We start from the raw sequence: 21,392 nt of genomic DNA on the forward strand, positions 1-21,392 counted from the left end.
TCTCAGATGTACCAAGCTGGGGCAGAGGCTTGAGGGTAAGAGCTGTGAGCGAAGCTGGTCTGCAGCTGGTGGCAGCCGGTGCTGGCTTTCCTCCCCTGTAAGCAATCGTGGGACACGAGGAGGCTTTGTGTCTTCCTCAGCTTTCCAAGACGGACAGCAGATACTATCCTTGGACAGTGTCCCTTGGAAAAATGAATCACCATTGCATTCCCAGTGCCTCTGGGAGGAACTAGGGGAGACTCCCCCTCCTTTCTTAACCAGATGGTATTATATATTTAATGTAACCCTCTTTCAGCAGCTGTCCTTAAACCAGAGTGCACATACTGTCTTACGGAGTTGGTGGGCAGGGGAGAGGCCAGCCTAGCGAGCCTGAAAGCTGCCCACCCTGCCCCATCTTGCTGATGAGTCCAGGAGTGGCTCTGCTAGAGGCTGCCTGAAGCTGGAGGTTGTGGCTTCCATCTCTGAGCTACTCGCCCCTGCTGCAGCCAGTTCCGCAGCAGGACTTCACCACCCCACAGGACCCCATGCTCCTCGCCTAAGAAGGGCTTTGATCAAACGAAGCATGCTTAGCACTTCCCCTCCGGAGAGCACAGCCTAAGAGCAGCAGGTTTCTGCCTTACTGACTGCATGAGGGTTTCATGCAGCAAACGTGGGTAAGCGCTGAGGAGTGGCACAGCTGCAGACCTCTGTCACCAGTCCATTTTTACCACACCCGTGGCTTCCTGAAATAGCCTTTTTGTGTTTTTAATCTCCAAAGCATCCCTGCCCCAGCAGATGCTAGAAGTGAAACCCGGGTGGAGAGGCTAGATTTGCCCACACAGCTCTGGATCTGGCCGCTGCTGTCACTGCTGTAGCAAGCCCAGAACCAAACACGGCTCCCTGCAGAGCATCTCCCCCCCCACCCCAGCCGGAGCACGCAGAGCTTGCACCAAAGGCTCTGTGCTAGGCCTGTGGCTCACAGGAGGACACTCCAAGTCAAAGGACCATGCGGGCCCATGAGTGACAGGCCAGCGCAGTACCCCCCAACCCCCCAACCCCTCCGGTGCTGCAGACCCGCAAGGGCAGGTCCCTCCTGCGAGACAGGGCTCTGAGCTGAGGCATGAGGGTCTGAGAGCCCCTGCAGCTCCCCTCCTGCGAGTCTCAACAGAAAAACAGGACAAGGAGGAAAGGCAAAGGGGCCAAATGCTGAGCTTCCCCTCCTGGAGCACCTGCAGGGGAGGAAGCAAGAGCGGAGGCACAATGGCACAATGGAGCCCAGGCTGGTGGGTTTGCAGTTGTGGGACCAGAAGGGTCTCCAGAGCCAGGGGCCTGATGCCCAAGGCCTCTTGCCAGTGCCTGCACGCAGGCTGCCTGGCTCTGCCAGAAAGGGAGGGCTTCTGGTGTCCAGGCAGCACTTGCAAAGGACCCCAGCCTGTTCACACTGGTGATGTTTTGAACACTGGTTCATGCCTCAGCAGGTGCTTAAAGCTCTCGGTGCCTCCAGCTCCCTTGGTGCATACCCACGGCTTTCCTTGAAAGAGAAATGAAGCCATCTTCGAATGTGTACCCCAAACATGGGGAGCTCAAGCTCCTCCTTGCTGCCCCGGGATGCCCTGAGCCCACCTCAGGGTAAGGACCCCTTCTCCACCCTCACCTTGTTTTCTTCCTCCCCAGACAGCCTGCACAGGAGCTCGCAAAGCTGAGAGGGGACCGTCCCCAAGAAAGACTTGAGCACAGGGGAATCAGCTCGCGGCTATTTCCGTCACAGCACAAACAGGTGGGAAGGGGTTTTAGTGACTGCCAAGTGGGGTGAGTCTGAAGCAATGACCAACAGGTGGAAGTTCAGGGTGCTGGTCGTGGCCCTCTGGGCAAGCCTGTCCCCTCCCCGCCACGCAGCCCACCATGGTCACAGTGCTCTTCGCTGCGGCCCACCAGCGCAGAGATTTATCCTACAGGGATGACGTATCTTTTTTTCAAGCAACTGAAAATATGAAGAATGGGAACATGGAAAGATTTCACGCCCAAATTAGTACTGTTGTACTTGTTATAGATTATACCAGTAATAGCTTGAGTAATTTTGCAAGGTTTCTTTTGAGGAGGAACTTGGAAAATAAACCTGCCAGGTCTGCAAGGGATTGTTTTAAGTAGAGGCCAGGTGTTTTGCCTTGTCAAAAACTGCTTTATGATTGCGAAAAAATAAAATGACACCACTACAAAGAATTCCTTTAAATGCCTTTCCCTTTTTAAAACTGTTTTCTAATGTTGCTATTTTAAAAAGAAATAACACCGCCTGCTCACTCTGACCACCAGATGGCTGTGGTCCCTTGCACACCCAGCCTGAGCTCCACCAACACAGAGGACAACCTCTTCCTTCCCAGTGACCAGCTTAGCAGGTTCTGCAGCCACTGGAAACAAAACAAAGTTTTTCCTTATTCTAAGTATTATGCTGCAACCATTAGCCCAGCGTGGACCTACGCAGCAACGGCTTCAGAGCACCCATCTGGGTATTGCGACTGCACGGGCGCGGGGACGGAGCACTTGACCTGTGTCCATTAATAATCACACTGGGAACAGGATCCTGGCCTGGCCAGATATTTTGCATGACCCAGAACATAGAAACAGTTGTTTCTATGTAAACTGAAGAAAGGCATAACTTCCTTGTACTGGGTCAGAGTTGCTTCACATCTCTAAAAATCAAATATATGCTAAAAGTTAATGAGAATTTCCATGATGTTTGAGTTGTGTGGTTCTTGGCATACCAGCATCATATTTGTACAGGCAAAAAAATGCATGCTTCTCTTTTACCTACTACTAACCTCCAAACAGTATATGATTTTTTTTAAGAGCAATTAACAAAAAATCTCCTGATTTCCCACAACATCACCTCACAAATCAGCACAGAAGTGTCCAGTGCTAGTACATTGGGAAGGCTGCTCTCCATCCCACAGGATTTTCATGTTGCTCTGCCATGTCAAAACTTCCTCAAAGCTTACTTTGAATAACAAAGTTCCCCCTTCCTTCACAAAATGGGAATAAAGCCGCTCCCCTTCATATCACTGTAGTGGTGCTGCTCAGGGCAGATGGAGATGCTGGGAAGGGGCATACAGCAGGGACCCAGTGAGCAGCAGAGATGGGGTTGTAAGAAAGGAAAACATTTCTGTAGGGAACTCATTTTTATCTGTGTGGGGTCATAAGCAAATGGAAGCAGAAAAAGAGAGGAAAGAGAAAAAAAAAAAAAAAGAGGGTAGGAAATTGTGCATAAACACACAAGAGGAAAAGTATGTGCCCCAGTGCTTGGGAGCAAGGAAACAGAGTTAGCCAGCAGTCACTGGTGCAACAGTGCAACAAGGAGTTGTACTGGCAGCCAGTCTGGGTTTTTTTCTGTTTCTCTTGAAGATATTCCACAAACCATGCAGACAGAGGTGATTTCTTGCACCAGAGTGACGCTAAGGTGCTGGTAGCCCTGACGAGATTGCTCTTCCATTGACTTGCCCGCTGTCCCCAGTCTAAAAGGATCCCACGCGGCTCACAGCAGCTCTGCCGCGTGTTGGGTGAACAAGTGTCCCTGTTGCTTTGTGCCAGTGACCAGTGTGAGCAAAGAAACGGGGGCTCAGGGGCACAGGCTTGCAAGCAAAAGCTTCCTCTTTCCTGTCTGCTGTTGTCCTCCTTGCAAAACCTCGTGTGTGTGTGAGGGTGCTGGGAACCACAGCGGGTTTGGTCTACACAAGCAGGCAGATTCGCTTCCCTCTCCTGGCAGGGTCACCAGCAGTCAGAGGGACAGAGATGGGTCAGAGGGGACAGGATTGCTCCCCGTGGGGAGGAGAAGTTTGCTGCAGCACTGTCTCCAGCAGCATTTCTGCAGGGCTTGACCTTGGTCCTTGGTGGGAGCCCCTGGCCGGGGGGCAGGGGTGTGTTTTGATCTACAGCAGCGAGGCTGGGTTCTCAGCCCTTGCAAGGAGAGCCCTGGGGAGACAGGCGCTGCAGCAGGGCTTTGTCGGGGGGGTCAGTCATTTCCTCCTGGCACAGAAAAGCTGCACATGCCAGTCCCCAGGTGCTGTGCTTTCCTGGCCGAACGTGGCAGAAAAGCACACATCGGGCACAAGGTGAATCTGATGGTGGAGTGAGGCAAGGATATGGCTTTCCTGCAGCTTTAAGGGAGGTTCTTTTCACCAGCACAGAGCAGCAGGAAAATCTGTGTTCAGAAAAATTGCCGCAAGGCACTTCTGCGGTATTTTTAGCTCCTTGACCAAAAAAAAGAAGGGACTTAAATATCAGACCAGTCTCAGTGGGAGATAAGTGGCAATGTTCTGAGCTTCTTTTCACAATTTCAGTCCAAAAGGGAGCAGGGAGGTGGGGGCAGCCAGAGTGTGGGTGATCTGCTGCCAGCAGTGCCCCTCTGCCCATCCCCACTGCCTCCGGGCAGGCAAACACTTTTTGTAGCAATTCACACCATCAACCACAAGCTCCTGCAGAGCAATAAGGGGGTGGCTCACCTCATGTCAAGCATCTCCAGTCCCTCTCACCTCTGCCAGACTGCGCCCAGCAGCTGAACACTTTAATTCAAATCCCATGTTGCACAGGTGTGCCTATTAATGATTATTTAGTGCAACAGCCGCAACCACAGCACTGAGGTCCTGCTGGGCTAGGCACTGGGCAGGGGGTCTCTGCCACACACAGCTGACAGCCCAGGCTCCCCAGGTGCCCAGGAGGCTGGGGAAGGCCTCCCCAAAAAGGGGGATGTTCTTGCTCTTTTGCACTAGTGGCTGCAGCCCATAAGCACCGTGGTGCATGGGGCTCTCCGACATTGAGCCCACTGTGCCCCTAAATGTAGGGCTTTGAAAAAGCATTAATCCTTGCTAACCCTTCTACGGCCTATTTATTCCTGTTAGCGTGTAGCCATCACACTTTTAAAATAGGTGGTGGCTTGGTGGTGTAAATACAGATTTGCCTGCCCGCCCAGGAGTGATCTTCGGTAAGGAGTGAAGAAAAAGGGAGGGGGAAAGGGAGGCACACGGCTGTGCCACAGACACCCTCTGTGTGCTTGGGTAAGCCGCTTAAATTTGGCATGCCCCACATGCCAGCCTCTAAAATAACCTCATTCCCACACACCCTATTTCCTGGGTTTGGTGTTTTCCACCAGCACCGGTGAAGCTGGGTGCCCATCCTGCACCCTAAAGAGCAGCGCTCCCATGCCTTGATTCCCCCCATAATGGAGTGGGGACCACCCGGGTCCCAGGGCAGATGGCCACAGCATCCTCCACGCCCCCGGGTCAGTGAGGCGTGCGGCTTTCCCAGCCTGGAACACCACCTTTTCCGACCCTTCCCTGCCGGCCCAGCACAGCTGCAGGGGGCTGGGAAGCACAGCAGGAATGGGAGCATTTTGCTGCTGCCAGTGGCGCTGCGAGTCCTGCCAGGGCTCCCTGCGCCTGCCACAGCCCCAGACCCCCGCAGCCCTCCTCCCGCTAATGCTGAGTCACCCCACAGCTAGTGCCGAGTCACCCCACGTGGGTGTCCTGTTGAGTCAGGGTCAGGCCGGGCCACCCCATATTGCTGAGTAAAGGTTTCGGGGCTGTGGCGAGGGGCTGTTTTGCTGAGTCACGGTGGAGCAGAGTCCATGTGAGGCTGTTTATCAAGGGGCGGTTTTCCGTGCACCGCCCTGAGATTGCAGCTGCCGCTGTTGGCCCTAGTCCCACTTCTCGGGAAAATCAGAGAAATCTCCAGAAAGAGCCCCAGCTGCCCCCAGCCCATGGGCTGCACGGCGCCACGGAGGAGGGGGACATGGGTCTCCCATACCCGGGGGCAGGGAACCAGCCAGGGGTGGCTTGGAAATCTGGAGGGAGGGGAGCCTGGGTCTCACTCTCTTGGCAAAACTTGGTTTCCAGCTCCATCCCCCCCGCCTCCCCTGAGGAAGGGGGGTGAGCTGTTGGCACAAGGTCCTCCTTGTTGCATATGTGTGGTTTTCAAATCCAGATTTTCACAGTTTGTTCTGTCCCGCAGTCAGAGCACGCTTTGTTTTACACGTTTGTAGCTCTGAAACAAAGGAGGCAGCACGGACTGAAACGTTTACACAAATGGGATTTTTATTTGCTAACTCTGCCCTGCTGCCTTTCACGCCTCCCTTTTGCTCCCAGGGCAAATCCCCAGCAGAGCACAGGGCTGTTCCCCCACCCCTCAGCTCTAAGGAGCGTGGTAGGCTCTATGCATGCTGCCCCAAAATTTCAGCCCAGTGCACCCCTAACCCAGAGACCTGCTGCATGTTTTAGGTCGCTGCCTGACACTAAGTCTCTACTCACAAAGCCAGAAAGTGCCTTGCAGGGTGTTTGCCCTGTTCCCACTCCTCCTCCCTGCTCTAGTCCCAGCCAGGCCAGAGCTCTCTCCTTTCTGGTAGTCATGGGCTGGAGACGCTCATGCACTGCCACTGCGGCACGCAGATCCATACATCTGTAAAAATATGTATTGTAATCTGCATTTCCTATTTTTGTCATGCTGATTCATCTATATCTGAGAGATCTGCCTGCACCTCCATCTCCCACCATGCTGGTCTTCAGGGTTCCTGTGTGTGGGGTTTGCCCCATATCTGTCTATAGGACCCCCCAAAAGGCACCAGTAGTGCCAGTCTGGCAAACCGCTGTGGGCCTGCGCTCCCCACGGGGGTTCCCAGTGCACTGCACTCCCAACCTCCCTTTTTCCACCTGCATCTTTGATCTGGAGCTGGATTGTTTGATGCTGACGGCAGGAGCACAGTCAGTTCTGCCAGCTGGGCTGTGCTGGGCAATCTCCTTTGGTAAACACCAGTTAACCCACAGAGTATCTCTGCATATTCCAGTACTAATTGCTGCCTTCAGCTAGTTACTAAAGCAGTTATCACAGCCTTTTTTTTTTCTTTTTTTCCCCTGCCATTACACAGCAAGTCCTGGTTACTGAGTCAGCTTTCCGGTGCAAACTGGGCTGGCAGCTGCATTTTGCTGTGTCACGGTCCAAGAGAGACCATTAACCCCTCCGAGCCAGTGAAGGCTGGTTTTCCAGGGTGCTGCCTTCCCCACGGAGCTGAGCCAAGCCAAGCCGAGCCAAGCCAAGCTGCTGGGAGCTGCCTGCCAGAGGCCAGCATGGAACAGCACTTCCCACACAGGTTCAGGAGAGCTGACTTTGCACTCCGTGACTGCCCGTGTAACTAGACATTTCTGACCATGTATCTATTGGCAGAACAGGCTGTTAAGTGTATAAAGAGGAGAACCCTCCCCCCACTTCCCTATCGCAGATGAAAACACTGACCACTCCAAAACCTTCTGTTGTTGTTAACCATTCATCTACACCATTTCTTGACCAAGCATTTTCTCAGGGGTTGGGATGTGCTGATTGAGGCTTTTAAGCCCAGCAGGAACTATTAAAAGTATCTTGCCTAAGGCTATTTGGTTCATCTTTGCTAGAAATCTCCTGGGCAGTTTCACCGGTGCCCATGCACCTCACCCTCACAGCGAGTAGCTCTGGTACCACCCAGCTTGCTGGAAAAGCAGGAGACAACAGGACTTCTGGCAGGTATGGTGGAGACCACAAGTCTGACACCTTGACAAAATTCAAGCAAGATCTCCTGCTTACCTAGATGTGGGCTGACCTCTGCCTTCTCGTGGCCCGCTACACACAGCGGGAGTTGCCCTGGGAGCCAGATTGCTCCTTCCACTAAAAGCACATACCTCGTTCCCTACGCATCACTCCCAAGTGTCGACTTCCCAAGTTCTCTTCAGGGAAGAGATGTTCCCTCACAAAACTCTGCCAGCACATTAGCACACTCGGTGTCATTAATCTTCCCCACACTGCACAGCAACAGCATGGCAGAAGCAATACAAGTCCTCGCAGCACAGCACTGGATGGGGCCAGAAATGCCTCAGTCCAGCAACTGCAAAGATGATGACCCCCCACTTTCAGTTCTCCTTCCATCTCGCTGCAGGGCATCTGGGCCTTTCCGGGGAGCGGGGCCCAGTCTCAGCTGCTCCGTCCCAAGTAACCCTGACCAGCTAGAGATCAGGCAGCGTAAATCAGTCACGGGGCACAGCTTGCTTGCCTGATGGAAAACCCTACAGTGGAGGTGAGCTGCAGTAGGGACCTCATATTTTGTGACCAGCCAGGAGAAGGTAAAGCCCCAAGATCCACGAGGAGGAATATTGACTCCATGTCTTGGGGAAGTGTGGTTACGAGCCAGGACTTCTTCCTGGGAAGAAGTATCCTACTTGGAATGGCAGTGACATGACGAGACACCCTTTCTCTCTCTTCTCCCCAGTCTCACAACCACACCTACCACAACCCTGGATGAAAAGGAAGGAGGAGGACCTTTTGGATACAACCTTTATAGTGCCCCCAAGCATGCAGCCTCTTGGAAGAAGGCACGCAGGCAGGGAACAAAAGGGCTGGCTTGAGAGCAACCAGAAAGTCCTTGGTGAGGAACCGGGTGCATTACCAGAGCTGCAGAACAGAGATGAAAAGAGGGGCACGGCTCGAGGGCTGGATTTTTTTCATGTTATTTCATAAAATAAATAATATTATTCATTTTCATATCCTTATATATTCCCTACTTCCTTCCACCACAACTACAAGTTCCATCTGTGCTCCAGTTTCCCATGTCAAAACAGGACTCATCGAAAAGGACGGAAAATGTGAGCTTTAAGGAGTGATGCCAGAGGGAAATGCTCATTTCAGGGCCATCCCCGTGGCAAAATGGCATCAATGTTTTCAGGAGGGACTGGCCATGCAGCCCTGTGCTCCTGTGGACTCCGCACAGGAGTCCTCTCTCAGGGGATGTCTGGGGCTTTGTCACAGTTGCTTCAAAGGTGCAGACATCCGGACCCATTCATTTTACCCTACAGAAAAACAAGCAAGGCAGCAGCAAGTTGTCTGCAGTGGGATGGGGGTAAGAGTGGAACATGACAGCTTTTGCTAGCAAGCACTGTGGCTTTAAAAGACAAAAGCAAGACAGGAAAAGTCTGGCTGAGTCAGGGTGGAAGCGCTGAGTAATCCTTCCTGAGCACTGCACCGCACACCAGATGTCTGCCTGAGTTGAAAAATAAGCACGGAAGCATATTTCCTCCAGGACAGCTTTTGAACCTGCAGCATCAAACCCAAGCGTGGCCAGGTGTCGGTGCTATGAGAAGGAGATATGTGTGGCTTGGACAGCAGCAGCCACCAGCAAAGCCCCAGACAGGACTTGCTGGAGGGGACAGACAGATAATGCCACAGTCCTTCTGCCACCTCCCCAGCCTCTGCCTCCCTACCACCTGCTGCACGACTGCAGCACAGAGCTTTCTCACAACCACAGCAGCAGGGGAAAGGTGGCTTTTAAGTACCCTGCTCTTTGGGTTGAGCACAGAACGTGTGGTTTTCTGAAGTACAGCTGGCCAATGCATCATCTGTCCTGGCTAGCCCTGCTCCCAGCACAGCTACAGTTGGACAAGAAGGGCCCTGCTTCACCTGTTGACTGCCTCACTGACCACTTTGCCAGACAGAACAGCAGAGCAGCCAGCTACTGGCAGAGGCACCTTATCCAATTCTTTTTTCTCAAGCCAGAGAAATGAGTTGCCTTTGAAAGTCTCTGCAGACTTCCTCAGTTTCCCCCCCCAAGTCTCGCACGACAACTTTGCAGTTCACCAGCTACCCCAGCCGCCTTCTGGGTATCTAGGAGATGGAGTGCTATTCTCCTAAATTGCCTTGTACACAGCTACAGTAACAGCAGGGGCCAGTTGCCACACAAATCAGATGGCATTTTTTCAATGCACAAGACAGCATGGGAAGGATTTCACTGTGCCTCAGTGCTGGCACAGCCGTGCTAGCTCTGTGCAAAGTCACAGGGTTTACTCCCCGGTGCCTAGCACCGAGCAAGGGCAGTTCTAGTGCTCACAGACCAGAGCTGGTGCATGCACGTGCCACAGCAGCCAGATTACTCTGGGTGCCCATGACTGGTACATACCCCAGGGTGCCTGTGGTGCTCCCTGCCGTGCAGGGGGTATGCTCCTAACCGGTAGTGCTGAGCTCCCCACCCCACGGTCCGCAAATACGATGTTACCTGAAAGACTCCCTGAAGATGTGCACAGTTATGGGAAAGACGACGATTACACCCAAGCCATGCTAGAGCAGATGAAGGCGGGTGCTGTTACTGGCACCCCAGGGAGGGGGGTGCCAGGACACAAACTGGGCTGGAAGGAGAGGAGGTTGCCCACCCTGACCCAGGCACTAGCCCTGTGAAGCCACCCCTCCTCGTCCAGCCCTGCAGCCCCCAGCACAGCCAGCCCCTCTTGCAGCACGGGCACTGCGCTGAGAGGGTTGTGGGGAGCCAGGCACCCTTGACGGAGAAGTTACGGACAGCCTCTTGTTTGTGCTTAGTTATCAAAGTGAATCAGGTGACTTCCTTCTCGTCCCTTGGGGCTACAGGCAAGCAGGGGCTGCCAGCCAAGCTGGGAAGGGAAGTGCAATCGTGTTGCAAGAAGTTTGCACCGAGGCTGAGGTCAGCGGCCGGGCCGCTCACGTGGCCTGGCTGTATAAAGCTGGATGCTGAGCCGGGCTGCCCAGCTCAGAGCTTCGCTGTCCTGGGAGCAGCAGGGAAGGAGGAGAGCACGAGCAAGAAAAAACAACAGGCAAGCGGAGGAGTGAAACGACGTGGAGAAACATGGAAACTTCCCAGGCACACCGATCTGAAGGGTGAGAGTGGGATGGGAACCAGAGGGGATTTTTTTGCCAGAGGAGTGTTGTATTTCTCCCCTTGCTTTTAGGCACGCTGTTCCTGTTTCTGCTCTGCAGGGAACGGCATGTGCCTGCTTTCACCTCTGGATGGAGTCTGTCAGTCTTCCTTGCTCGGACAGCGTTTGGGATGCTAGTGCTCCCTGATTCCCATCCACGGCTCTTGGGAATGCTCTGCTCCTTTTCCTGCCACCCCAGGCTCCCCTTTTTTTCCTGGAGAGCTAAGATCCATTTTGCCAAAGGAGAGTGACAGCATTGCCTTCTGTTTTGTGGCTCTTCCACAGCATGTCCAGGGACCTGTCAGAACTGATGAAGGAAGCTACCAAGGAAGTGCACGAGCAGGCGGAGAACACGCCGTTCATGAAGAACTTCCAGAAAGGGCAGGTGTCGCTCCATGAGTTTAAGGTACTTTTGTAGCAGCATTACTTGGGGATGGGATTTCCTCGCCAGGAAATAAAACGTCAGATCAGATGGGGCTGTGCAGGGTCTAAAGAAGGGGGGGAGGATGGGGACGGCATGAGGAAGGAGGTCCTTTGCATTACAACTGTCTGGTATCAGCATCTCCTGTGCAAAACATGCTCTTCATCAAACTCCAGCATCCCAAGATCTTACCAGCTCCTCTTGCAGAAGGCAGCACAGGATTGTGCGTATCAGGATGGACAGCCAAGCTGCAACAGGATAAAAAAAGACAAAGAGCTGATGAGATTAAGGCAATTGCTTTTCTCTTTCCTCATAAATGCCTGCATGTTAATTACTGGCAATGATAGGTAATGGAGATACGACTATATGGAGATACTTGAGCAGCTGAAATGCCCCAAAGAGGGAGAATACTAAATTTACAGCACTCTAAGCAGCTACAGCTAGAATAATAGTGAGAAAGTGAGTATGTGGGATCATCTCTGGCACTGACCTTTGCAATGTTTCAGTTGTCACCTGGTTTATACCAGAGCTGATACTGTGAACATTAATAAGGGAGGCAGACTGAGTTTGAGCAAGCCATGTCTGCCACTAGCGTATAGAAGCTCGTTACTTTTCTTAAGATAAAAGAGAAACATTTGCAGATATTAGTCTGCTCTGACCTAGCTAGATACATGATTCCTGGGATCTGAGCTACATAACAAAGCCAGGAGCAAAAACAAAGCACACACCTGGGCCAGAAATTCCTGGGAGGCTATAGGATGTGACGCATGGACTTGCAAATAACAGCTAGTGATCCAACCTGTGGCTTAATTACTTTGTTGTTGAATTGTTCCTTAGCAAATAAATCCACAAGAGCAGGAAAAAGACTACTTATTTCTGGCAGGTTGCATCCAGGATACTTAGTCAAGCATAAATTTAATCTCACGTGCCAATTTCCTGCTGTTAGAAATGTGACATTGGTTAGGCAGTGAACTTTGAGACAGGCTGGCAGTAACATAAAAAGTCAGGCCCTCACAAATACAGCCCAGTTTCTCAGAAGATATTTACATACTGTCAGGGAGAGTGAGATGTGATGTGGGTTTTAAAAAGCAACGACAGCTTTCAACATTTCCCATTAAACCACTACTTGCCTCTGAAAACAACCAGTCACGTTATATTTTCTTAATTTGTTAGGCAATGCTCCTGTATTTTGTTTCTTTTCCAGTAAGCTGGGTAACAGGTTATTGTTTAAAAACCTCTGTTTTTGTTTACTCTCTTGGCAAACCTATATATCTACCCTGATACGTGACTCCCCAGACTGACTATTTGTTTCCACAACCAAGCCACTGCCTGTGTGCTTATCAAAGTCCTATTTGCTGGCACAGTGGGGAAAAGTTGAAACGGCAACTCCTTTACTGCAGAACTGACTGCTTTATGGGAGAGAAAACTTTCTCTCCTGTCTACCAGCATAACATTCCCCAAGCCCCCCACCCCAAACCCCACGCACCCGTACTGCAATACCTTCACGTTTTACCCTTTACTGCTGATAAGGGATTCCAGTCCAAGGAAGGGGTGCTGTGGCTGTACACATGAATACAGCCTCTGAAAAGAGTATGCCAGGGGAAGGAAAGAATACAGCCAGACTGTCTTATTCCACGTGGAAAAGCTGGCAGATAGAAGAGAATTGCGTAAGCTGGGGAAAACAACAATAACAGTGGTTTCAAAATTGAGAGGAGAACGCACAGCCTCGCAGCACTCCTTCACAAAGGCATCTGTCAGAGGCACGCTGTGCTTCCAGCCTCCTTTTATGTTGTCTCCTCGGGGCAACCAAGGAAGCAACCCCACTTGCAAGACCAAATGAGGAGAGCAGTGGTGTCTCAGTTCCCAGGATGGTGGGATGCCAACAGGATGAATACATTGAAAAATAAACAGGGTGTGTCATCATCTCCCAAGGCCCCAGCAAGGGAAGCCACATCTTGAGGCATTCAGATTTAAACAATGCACCAGCAAATATACCTTTGGGAATACCCTATTGACTGAGGGAACAGGGAGAATAGGCCAGGCATGACATAAGATGGCTCCAGTTTCCAGTACATCAAGCTGCAAGATCTTTAACTTAAAAGGTGAAGGCAGCAGCTTTTAAGGGCAGGTAAGACCAGTATCTTGCTGAAAAGGGCTTAGGTCTTACCTGATGCTGCCTCAAGCAGAAGGGGAAGAGCTAAAGGTGTCTCACTGCACCTTGCAGCTCTGTTTTCCACATGGGAAACCTGCAAAACTACAGTCGTGCACGACTGACTCACACGGGGTGTGCCCACAGGTGCCTTTCTTGTTAGCAGGATTTGTCCCTCAAACCTGAAGACGACAGACAGATGCACCTGTAGCTCATCCTCTTCCTTCTCTTTCAGCTGGTTACGGCATCCTTGTACTTCATCTACTCTGCTCTGGAGGAAGAGATTGAACGTAACAAGAACAACCCAGTTTATGCCCCTGTGTATTTCCCAGTGGAGCTGCACCGGAAAGCTGCCCTAGAGGAAGACTTGGAGTACTTCTACGGCAGCAACTGGAAGGAAGAGATCCCATGTCCTGAGGCTACTCAGAAATATGTCGAGAGGCTCCACTATGTAGGCAAGAACCACCCAGAGCTCCTGGTGGCCCATGCCTACACTCGGTATCTGGGAGACCTGTCTGGGGGGCAGGTGCTGAAGAAAATTGCCCAGAAGGCCCTCCAGCTGCCTAGCACGGGAGAAGGGCTGGCTTTCTTCACGTTTGATGGAGTCTCCAATGCCACCAAGTTCAAGCAGCTCTATCGCTCCCGCATGAATGCCCTCGAGATGGACGTTGCCACTAAGAAAAGAGTTTTGGAGGAGGCCAAGAAAGCATTCCTGCTAAATATACAGGTGAGTAACAACCAGCCAGCCCTGCCTGCCCACACCCTCTCTGAAACAAGATAATAGCTACAGAGTTTCTGGGAAGTTGTGACGAGCAAGCTAGTCAGATGGCTACACTTGTCCAACGTGGCAGCCTAGTAAAAGGCTGGTCTCCGAAAAGCTTTTCCTCCTCCCTCAGGGTTTGAATTCAGTCTCTTCCATGCACCAGTATTCAGATACGAATGAGGGCTTATACTGGGAGTGGGGATCACCACCCATCTGTCCTACCTCTATAGTATAGCTCCACAGGTCCTCTGTGCATGCTTACTAGCCACACAGGTACCTTGCTTTCCCTCCCATCAGATGGGCAATACCTGAGCTGGAAGCTTCTGAGAGAACCTGTGAAGCGAACAAGAAGCATGAAAGACATGCTCTTGACCCCACAGGCAGGTTATGTTTTGTGCAAAAAGTACCAAGAGACTTAGACTGAAGGCTTGTGTCTTCCTCTAGTTCTTAAAGTGCCTGGGGCAGGGGCAGGGAAGAGGTGGCCACCTAACGAGACAGTATTCCCTCTTCTCAGGTGTTTGAGGCATTGCAGAAGCTGGTGTCTAAGGGCCAGGAGAATGATCACCCCGTGCAGCCGAAGGCAGAGCTTCGCACAAGGAACATGAACAGGTCATACCAGCACGGTAAGCCACTTCCAAGGGCAGGTGTTTAACATTGCCCCTTTGTGGTTTTGCTTTCCTTCCTTTGTTGTCCTTTGTAAAAGCCACTGAGAAATGAGCATGAGATGCTTCTCCAGCCATCAGCAGCAGTGCAAGGTGCGATGGTGTGTGCAAAGCTCCTTCTAGACACGACTGAGGAAGGATGACACGTGGGCTCTCCAGAAATAGTGTCAGTGAGGGAGCTTTACAAGAAGAGACTCCCCTCTCGTCCTCTTAGGCTTTAACAAGGGCAAGGTTTGCTCGCCACATGGGTTTTGACCACAGGGAAAACTGGTTGAGTTCACAGAACTAAAGGCAGCACTTTTGGGCCCAGCAGATCAGCCACGGTGCTGTGATTCTGACAGAAGTTTCTTTCAGACACAGATCCCTATCCCAACAGCCTGTCCTTTTGGATTAAATCTCCCTCTGGTCACTTTTCTGCCTTCCAGAAGCATTTACTGAAAGCACTCCTGAAAGTGTGCTGGGTTTGCAGTGAACATCATTCTGGATGGTGCAACGTAACCAGCTGGGAAGTGGGGATGTGCAGGCTGCCCATCAGTTTTGCAAGACTTAAAAAGCTCCACTGCTGGCAAGGGCCGATCCCGAACTGGGCAAAGCCCGAGCAGCAGCTGCAAGCAAAGCAATCCCTTTTCAGTCAGGCTTGTGACTGAGTGAGGAGTGGGCTCAGATGTTTACAGAGGAGAGTGGTTTCCCTGATAACGTGTGATGCAAATAAAAAAGCCCTTATAAATACCTACTGATTCTGAAACAAAAAGGGAGATTTTTCAGTGCATACGGGACTGAACCACAGTTTTCCTGTGGCAAAAAATATAAAGCAGACCTCATCTTACACATCTCTAGACAATGAAGCTTAAAGCTACTTCTTTAGGAAAGTGAGAAAAAGTTCTCTGTGAAGCTTTGCCATTCCTTTCCCAATATGCTCATAAAAGTAAGATTTTCAGAAAAGTTTGGTGTTGGATGAGGAATCCCATCCTGAAGTTACACTGAGAAAATTACCTGGAGTGCTGAGGACTGTTTAAGGTCATTCGATGCCTACGAATCAAACCAACGAAAAGCAGGAGACAAAATGCCTTTTAAAATTCTGACTTCGTTGGAGACAAAATGCCTTTTAAAATTCTGACTTAAGTATTTGGCTGTCTTCTGCACACATCAGGGGTTTGATGGAACTGGGCGGTGCATTTGTAAGCCTGTAAGGAGATAAGGGAAGAGGCCAGCACTTGCAGGTACTCAGATACAGGCAGGAGAGGTTGTGAGCCTTTGCGATTCCCAGGTCGAGCCTGCTGCTTCCCTTCCTCACTGACCTCAGGAGAGAAGAACCTGCTGCTGCCGCTTCCCCCAGCCCAACCAAGCTCTGGCCTTCCTCCCTCTCCCCTTGACAACTCCAGCAGGGTCTGCTCTGGCAGTGGGGAGAGCAAGCGATACCAGCGGCTTCTTGCCTCACCCTCTTCTTACCCACCTTTTTTTTTCTCCTTCCCTACTTGATCTAGGTCCAGCACCTGGGAAAGAAAGTGAGAAGACAAGTGGGAGACACAAAGACATGATGCCCACAACTCCCCTCGTGCGGTGGATCCTGGCGCTTGGCTTCCTAGCCATGACAGTTGCCGTGGGCTTATTTGCCATGTGAAAGAGCAGGACCTTCCTTTTCTTTGTGCCTTCCCTCATCCTGAACTAATCCACCTTTCCCAGTCCTCGTGAGAGAAATCCCCCCCGACTGGCTACTGTGATCTTGGCTCTGCCACTAATATTAGGAGACTTTTCTCCCCAGAAATCAAACAGAGTGCTGTAAGGGGGTTCAAAGTCTCTCTCATGCTTGGTGTCAGCTCTTCTCAGAGACTAACTTTACCACCAAAAACTATGGGTAGAAAAGGCTAAAAACAACAGCCAAGAATTGTCGTTGCCTTACAGAGTGCCTGCAAAATCCTACAGGATCAGAAACGCAGCTTTGACATGTGTCTCGCCTCAGAAATACGACGCTCCCCAGAGCTCTGTTTGCTCAATTTTTTTATACTGCTAGATAATACTGTGATCACTTTTTCTGTGGAGCCACACGGCTCCTGTGAGTTACAGACTGTTTTCTATGACACTAGTAGGTCTTTGTTAATTCTTTCTCCAATCATTTTTGGTTTTTAAAAAGCAGAAGACGGTTGTTGAAGATACAATGTCATCCTCTTGTCTGGTTATATAATTTATACACATAAACTTCAATGTAAAATCTTCAGGCCTGGTGGTTCCTGTTATTAAAGCCTTACCTGGGAAGAGAGGAGGAATCTTTCTTCCTCCCAGTTCTGTGTCTTTAGAAGCTGCTGCCCCCACAGCCATGACAATAGACAGAAGTGGGAGCTATCATCAGAGCCAGACTCTGCTCCCACTCAGTGCTAATAATAACCTGTTACAAGCTGGGGCAGGTTTCTTCAGCTCCTACACACTGGTCTCTATTTCTAGAAACCACACGAAATTCTGTGAACATATAAAGTATTTTTAAGGGGTGGAAGCCATATGCGAGAGCTGGCTGCTATTCTGTTAAAAGCAAAAGGTGATGGGACCCTCAACCTGTCAAAACAAGGACAGCTGTCCCTGACTGCTACCAGCTAAGGGTTCCATTACCAGACTGTCTTTGCCAGAACTTTGCCAGCACAAATCAGAAAAGCAAGTATGTCTTCACCACCCAGAAATGAAAGGCACAGTAGGTTTTGCTCCTACGAGGCAGGTAAATGAGAGACATCAAGCATGCACACCCTCACCTAGGTAACAAACCAACCCAACTTACTCCCAGGATTCAGCACACACACGGCATTGCTAAAGACACTCCAAACACACAGGACTGCTGGAGCAGCCCATGCATACAGCTTTCTTTCCCCTCTTTTTGCTGAGGCAGATATCTGCAGGGCTGGCTTTGTGGCCAGCCACTATTACGGCCATAGGCCCTATCTGCTTTGGAGGGTCCTCTAACACAGGAGTCACTGCAGGAGAGGGTGCAGTTTGGGTATGGCACAGCAGGCACACTGACAAGGCCATTACCTATCACCTCAGAGTCCCTTCCTCTCTTTCTACCAGAAAGCCTCTGTGATCAACCTGTCTCCGTGATGCCGTCTGTTCTGGTTGTGACCTTAATCCCAAAGACATGCTTTCCTACTGATCCGTTTTAACGATCAGCACTGAACCTGCTCAAACAGCAAGAATCAGAAGGCAGGTCCTGCTGAGAATAAGCAGTGGGAAAGATGGGCTGTCATTAATCTCAGGCGCTTCTCTGCCCTGCCTCCCTTCCAAAATCCCCTTTAATGCTTCTCTATTTGGACCCATTTGCCAATGCCTGGTAGAAAAAACAGTTAATTCTTTAAAAAAAAGATATCTGAAAAGCTGGGATATGAGCTTTAAAGCTATTAAAATACAAGAACATTCAAATTCATATTAAGTTCTACCTATTCAGTCCCTCTAACCCACTCCAACTAAATCATTATGTTCATTCAACCATGCTGAACAACTAACAAAACATTCCAAACACGCAAACAAATGCCCACGAGCTCTGAAATGCACTCCTGCCACACTCGGCCCCTCCTGCCGCTGAAAGAGATCATAACTGTGACCTCAAAGTTAGGAAACCTGGGTCCAGCCTGCTCACGGCAGAAGGGGTGTGGTGCTCTGGGTATCGCACGGCCATTGCGCTACCGCACGCTAGAGGACCCCAGACTGAGCTTCAAGCAGTCTTCAGAAGTAGAGGCTAAAGCTTTGCTTGTACTTGGCTGCGACACTGGTATCTGGTTTCTCTGCAATGACAGGATGGTCTGTTATTTTGCACCCGCCGCAGTTAAAACCTCCCTCGCACCGCACCGCGCCGCCCAGCTTCGTTTTCATCTCTGCTGGGCACGACCCCGTTTCTGAAGGGCCAGAATGCTGACGCGATGACCCGCCAGCCGCCCCCCAAAATACACCGCTAGTCACGAGACAAGCGCCCCGGAGAACACGCACGCTGAGGCGGCGGCAGCACCACCGGCAGCCGCCCCCGTTCGGGTGCCGCCAGCCCCGCTGCCCCGCCGGGGCCACCCCTGCGGCGGTGCGGCCTGCCTGCCATTTCCCCACAGCGCATCCCACCGCAACAGGCCCGGCCCGGCCCGGCCCGGCCCCTCCAGCCTACAGCAACCTACCGCTCAGGGTCCACCACCCCCCGAGCCCCGCAGGCGGAGCCCCCAGCCGCCCCCCAGGAGCCGGCAGCAGTCATTCATTTTACCCTCGGTAACTAACGCCTCCGCCCACCCCTCGGCCTGCAACGCTGCCCCCGCCGCGGCCGCGCCTCCCACCCGACAGCTGGGGGCCACCGACGCGCTCCCCCCCCCCCCGCACCGCCACCGAGATCCCGCCCGCCATTTCGCCTCTCCCCTCCCCGCCCTTCTCCCCCAGATTTCGCGCCAAACCGCGCGCGGCCGGCAGGGGACGGCGCGCCCCGACCAATCTACGGCAGCGGCGAGGCCACGCGCTTCCTCCCGGGGCGGGGCGAGAGGACGGCGGGGGCCCAATCCGCGGCGGCGCGCTGCGGCCGGGCCAATAGGAGTGCGCGGGGGGGGGCGGTGGCGCGCCCCGTGCGGCAGTTTGGTTTCCGCCGCGCGCTGCTTTTGCCGCGAAAAAGTTGGTGGCGGCTTCCCGCAGGTAGCGAGGTGCGGGGCGGGGCGGCGTGGGGTGGAATGGGGTGTCGGGGGTGTCCCTGGGGTGTTGGGGTGGGGGTGGAGGACGACAGGACCGGTGCGTGGGGTGAGTGCGGTGCGGCGGTGGGGGGGATCCCGTGGGACATTTGGTGCGGGGGGGTGGGAGGAGGAGGGGCCTGGGCCTGAGGCTGAGGCTGGGCCTGGGCCTGGGCCTGGGGCTGAGGCTGAGGCTGGGCCCGGGCCTGAGGCTGGGCCTGGGACGGGGCTGGGCTGGGGCTGACCGTGCACTCCCACCCCCGCAGGGGAGCAGTAGTCGCCATGTCTGGCTTCGACGACCTTGGCGTTTTCTACAGTGACAGCTTTGGGGGTGATGCGTCGGTGGATGAGGGGCAGGTTCGGAAGTCGCAGCTGCAGAAGCGGTTCAAGGAGTTCCTGCGGCAGTACCGGGTGGGCACGGACCGGACGGGCTTCACCTTCAAATACAGGTGCTGCTGCAGCCGCTTTTCTCCTTCTGCACCTTACCCACTCCTCTCCATGCTTCCACTCTGCTGTTAACCTCCTGCCAGCTATGCACACCCCAGAGAGACAATAGCCCATGTCAGCTTTTTTCTTGCCATAGGCTGTGAAGAGCTCTTTGTCAGTATAAGAAATTTTGCCTTTCCCATTTAGCCTTATAGGAAAACTGAGGTCTGGTGTTCTCCCAGATTTTTTGGCAGCCAGGCAGAGGTAGCAATAGAGGGATCCGCACTGCCAGGCTTGTACTTAATTGTGAAATTCAAGGTCTGTCTTGAAGTTCTAGTGCTTTCTGGTCTGGAATTTTGTCTGTATCCATTAAAATCGGTGCAGCACTGTCCACGTGTGCCTTCTGAGGCTGGGAAGGTCCCTTGACCATCCCTTTGCCTGTGCAGCCTGGGGACACACCTGTAGAGCATGAACACGGAGATGTATCATGCCAGGGCTGGAACAGTCTTTCACCTTTCATCTCTGAATTTCATGGATCCTTCCTGGCTTTTCTAAGGAGAACATTGCCTGCTGTGCTATTACTTTGGTGTCTTTAAACCATATTTTAGGTATAATAGTGTATTATCTTGTGTAGAAGTTTTCCAATTGCCTGTCTGGTTGTTTAGTAAACCATTAGTGCTTTGCATTGTGACTGCAAGCCCTGGTGTCCCTGGTCTTTCTGTCATTTTCTGTTAAATTTCAAAGTGGTTTTGGGTGAAAGATTTGCCCTGGTCCCCCTGTGCTTCTCTTGGCATTCTCTTGATTTTCCCTGTTTGCTTTCCAAACCAAGGACTCCCTTCAGAACCTTTCTTCTCTTCTCCTTGCTTGTCATAAGGTCACTGTGGGTGACTGCTGCTTTCTGCCCTGCAAACCGCTTATTGCCTTCCAGGGATGAGCTTAAACGCCACTATAACCTGAGTCAGTACTGGGTGGAGGTGGAGATGGAAGACTTGGCCAGCTTTGATGAAGATCTTGCTGACTATCTCTACAAGCAACCAGCAGAGCACCTGCATCTGGTAAGGGTGGAGGAGGCTGGCAACCTGGCATGCTGACGTTGTCACATCGTGAGAGCAGCTCTGACAATATACTGTAATATACCTGTAATATCCTAGTTATTCCCTTTCTAGTTGGAAGAAGCAGCAAAAGAAGTTGCAGATGAGGTTACCCGTCCTCGTCCTTCAGGGGAGGAAACTCTCCAAGATATCCAGGTGATGCTGAGATCAGATGCCAATGCAGCCAACATCCGCAGCCTGAAGGTGAGGTGAATAGGCTGTCACACTGAGCAGTGAGTGACAGGGCTTCCTTGTGTGTGGTCGTGATTGCAGGAAAGCTTTTGGTACTTGATTGTGTAGTTCAGGACATGGGTTGTACATTAATTCACAAGGAGAGATACCCTGCAACTTAAATCACACTGCAAACGACTGTTATTGCTGGTCCCTGCTGCGGGGACATTATTGCTGTTGATGATGTTCTGCATGGAGTGTTTTGTTCTTTCCTCTCTTGCTTTGAAATCAGCATGCCTTAAGTCATGCCACATTCCTCTGTTGCTGCAGAGCAGAAGA

At 52.0% G+C, this 21,392-nt stretch overlaps 2 protein-coding genes and 1 long non-coding RNA gene across 5 annotated transcripts in view; 2 read left to right on the plus strand and 1 right to left on the minus strand.

Moving 5' to 3' along the window:
- Positions 1-21,392, plus strand: part of MCM5 (minichromosome maintenance complex component 5) — a 70,477-nt gene that overhangs the window by 40,820 nt on the left and 8,265 nt on the right. Inside the window, exons 1-4 of one of the 3 annotated variants that reach the window (XM_055712808.1) lie at positions 19,211-19,333; positions 19,632-19,814; positions 20,720-20,846; positions 20,958-21,086. In XM_055712808.1, coding sequence (XP_055568783.1) covers positions 19,648-19,814; positions 20,720-20,846; positions 20,958-21,086 — 423 coding nt within the window. In that variant the 5' untranslated portion in view covers positions 19,211-19,333; positions 19,632-19,647. Of the gene's footprint in view, positions 1-19,210; positions 19,342-19,631; positions 19,815-20,719; positions 20,847-20,957; positions 21,087-21,392 lie in introns of those variants that run through there. The other 2 variants (XM_055712809.1, XM_055712807.1) reach the window with 2 other exon arrangements.
- On the plus strand, positions 10,504-16,910 carry HMOX1 (heme oxygenase 1). Its single transcript, XM_014286271.3, has 5 exons — positions 10,504-10,662; positions 10,986-11,106; positions 13,506-13,997; positions 14,548-14,656; positions 16,180-16,910. Exons 1-5 carry the CDS (start codon positions 10,631-10,633, stop codon positions 16,314-16,316), a joined length of 891 nt encoding a protein of 296 aa, XP_014141746.1. The 5' UTR covers positions 10,504-10,630; the 3' UTR covers positions 16,317-16,910.
- LOC129736279 (uncharacterized) lies at positions 11,113-13,538 on the minus strand. Its single transcript, XR_008732637.1, has 4 exons — positions 13,401-13,538; positions 12,622-12,766; positions 11,850-12,060; positions 11,113-11,369 (listed from the first exon to the last, which is right to left on the minus strand). It is a non-coding gene; the product is annotated as an uncharacterized LOC129736279 (long non-coding RNA).

The sequence above is a fragment of the Falco cherrug genome, chromosome 5 (genome assembly GCF_023634085.1).
Source record: "Falco cherrug isolate bFalChe1 chromosome 5, bFalChe1.pri, whole genome shotgun sequence".
In the NCBI taxonomy this organism is placed as follows: domain Eukaryota; kingdom Metazoa; phylum Chordata; class Aves; order Falconiformes; family Falconidae; genus Falco; species Falco cherrug.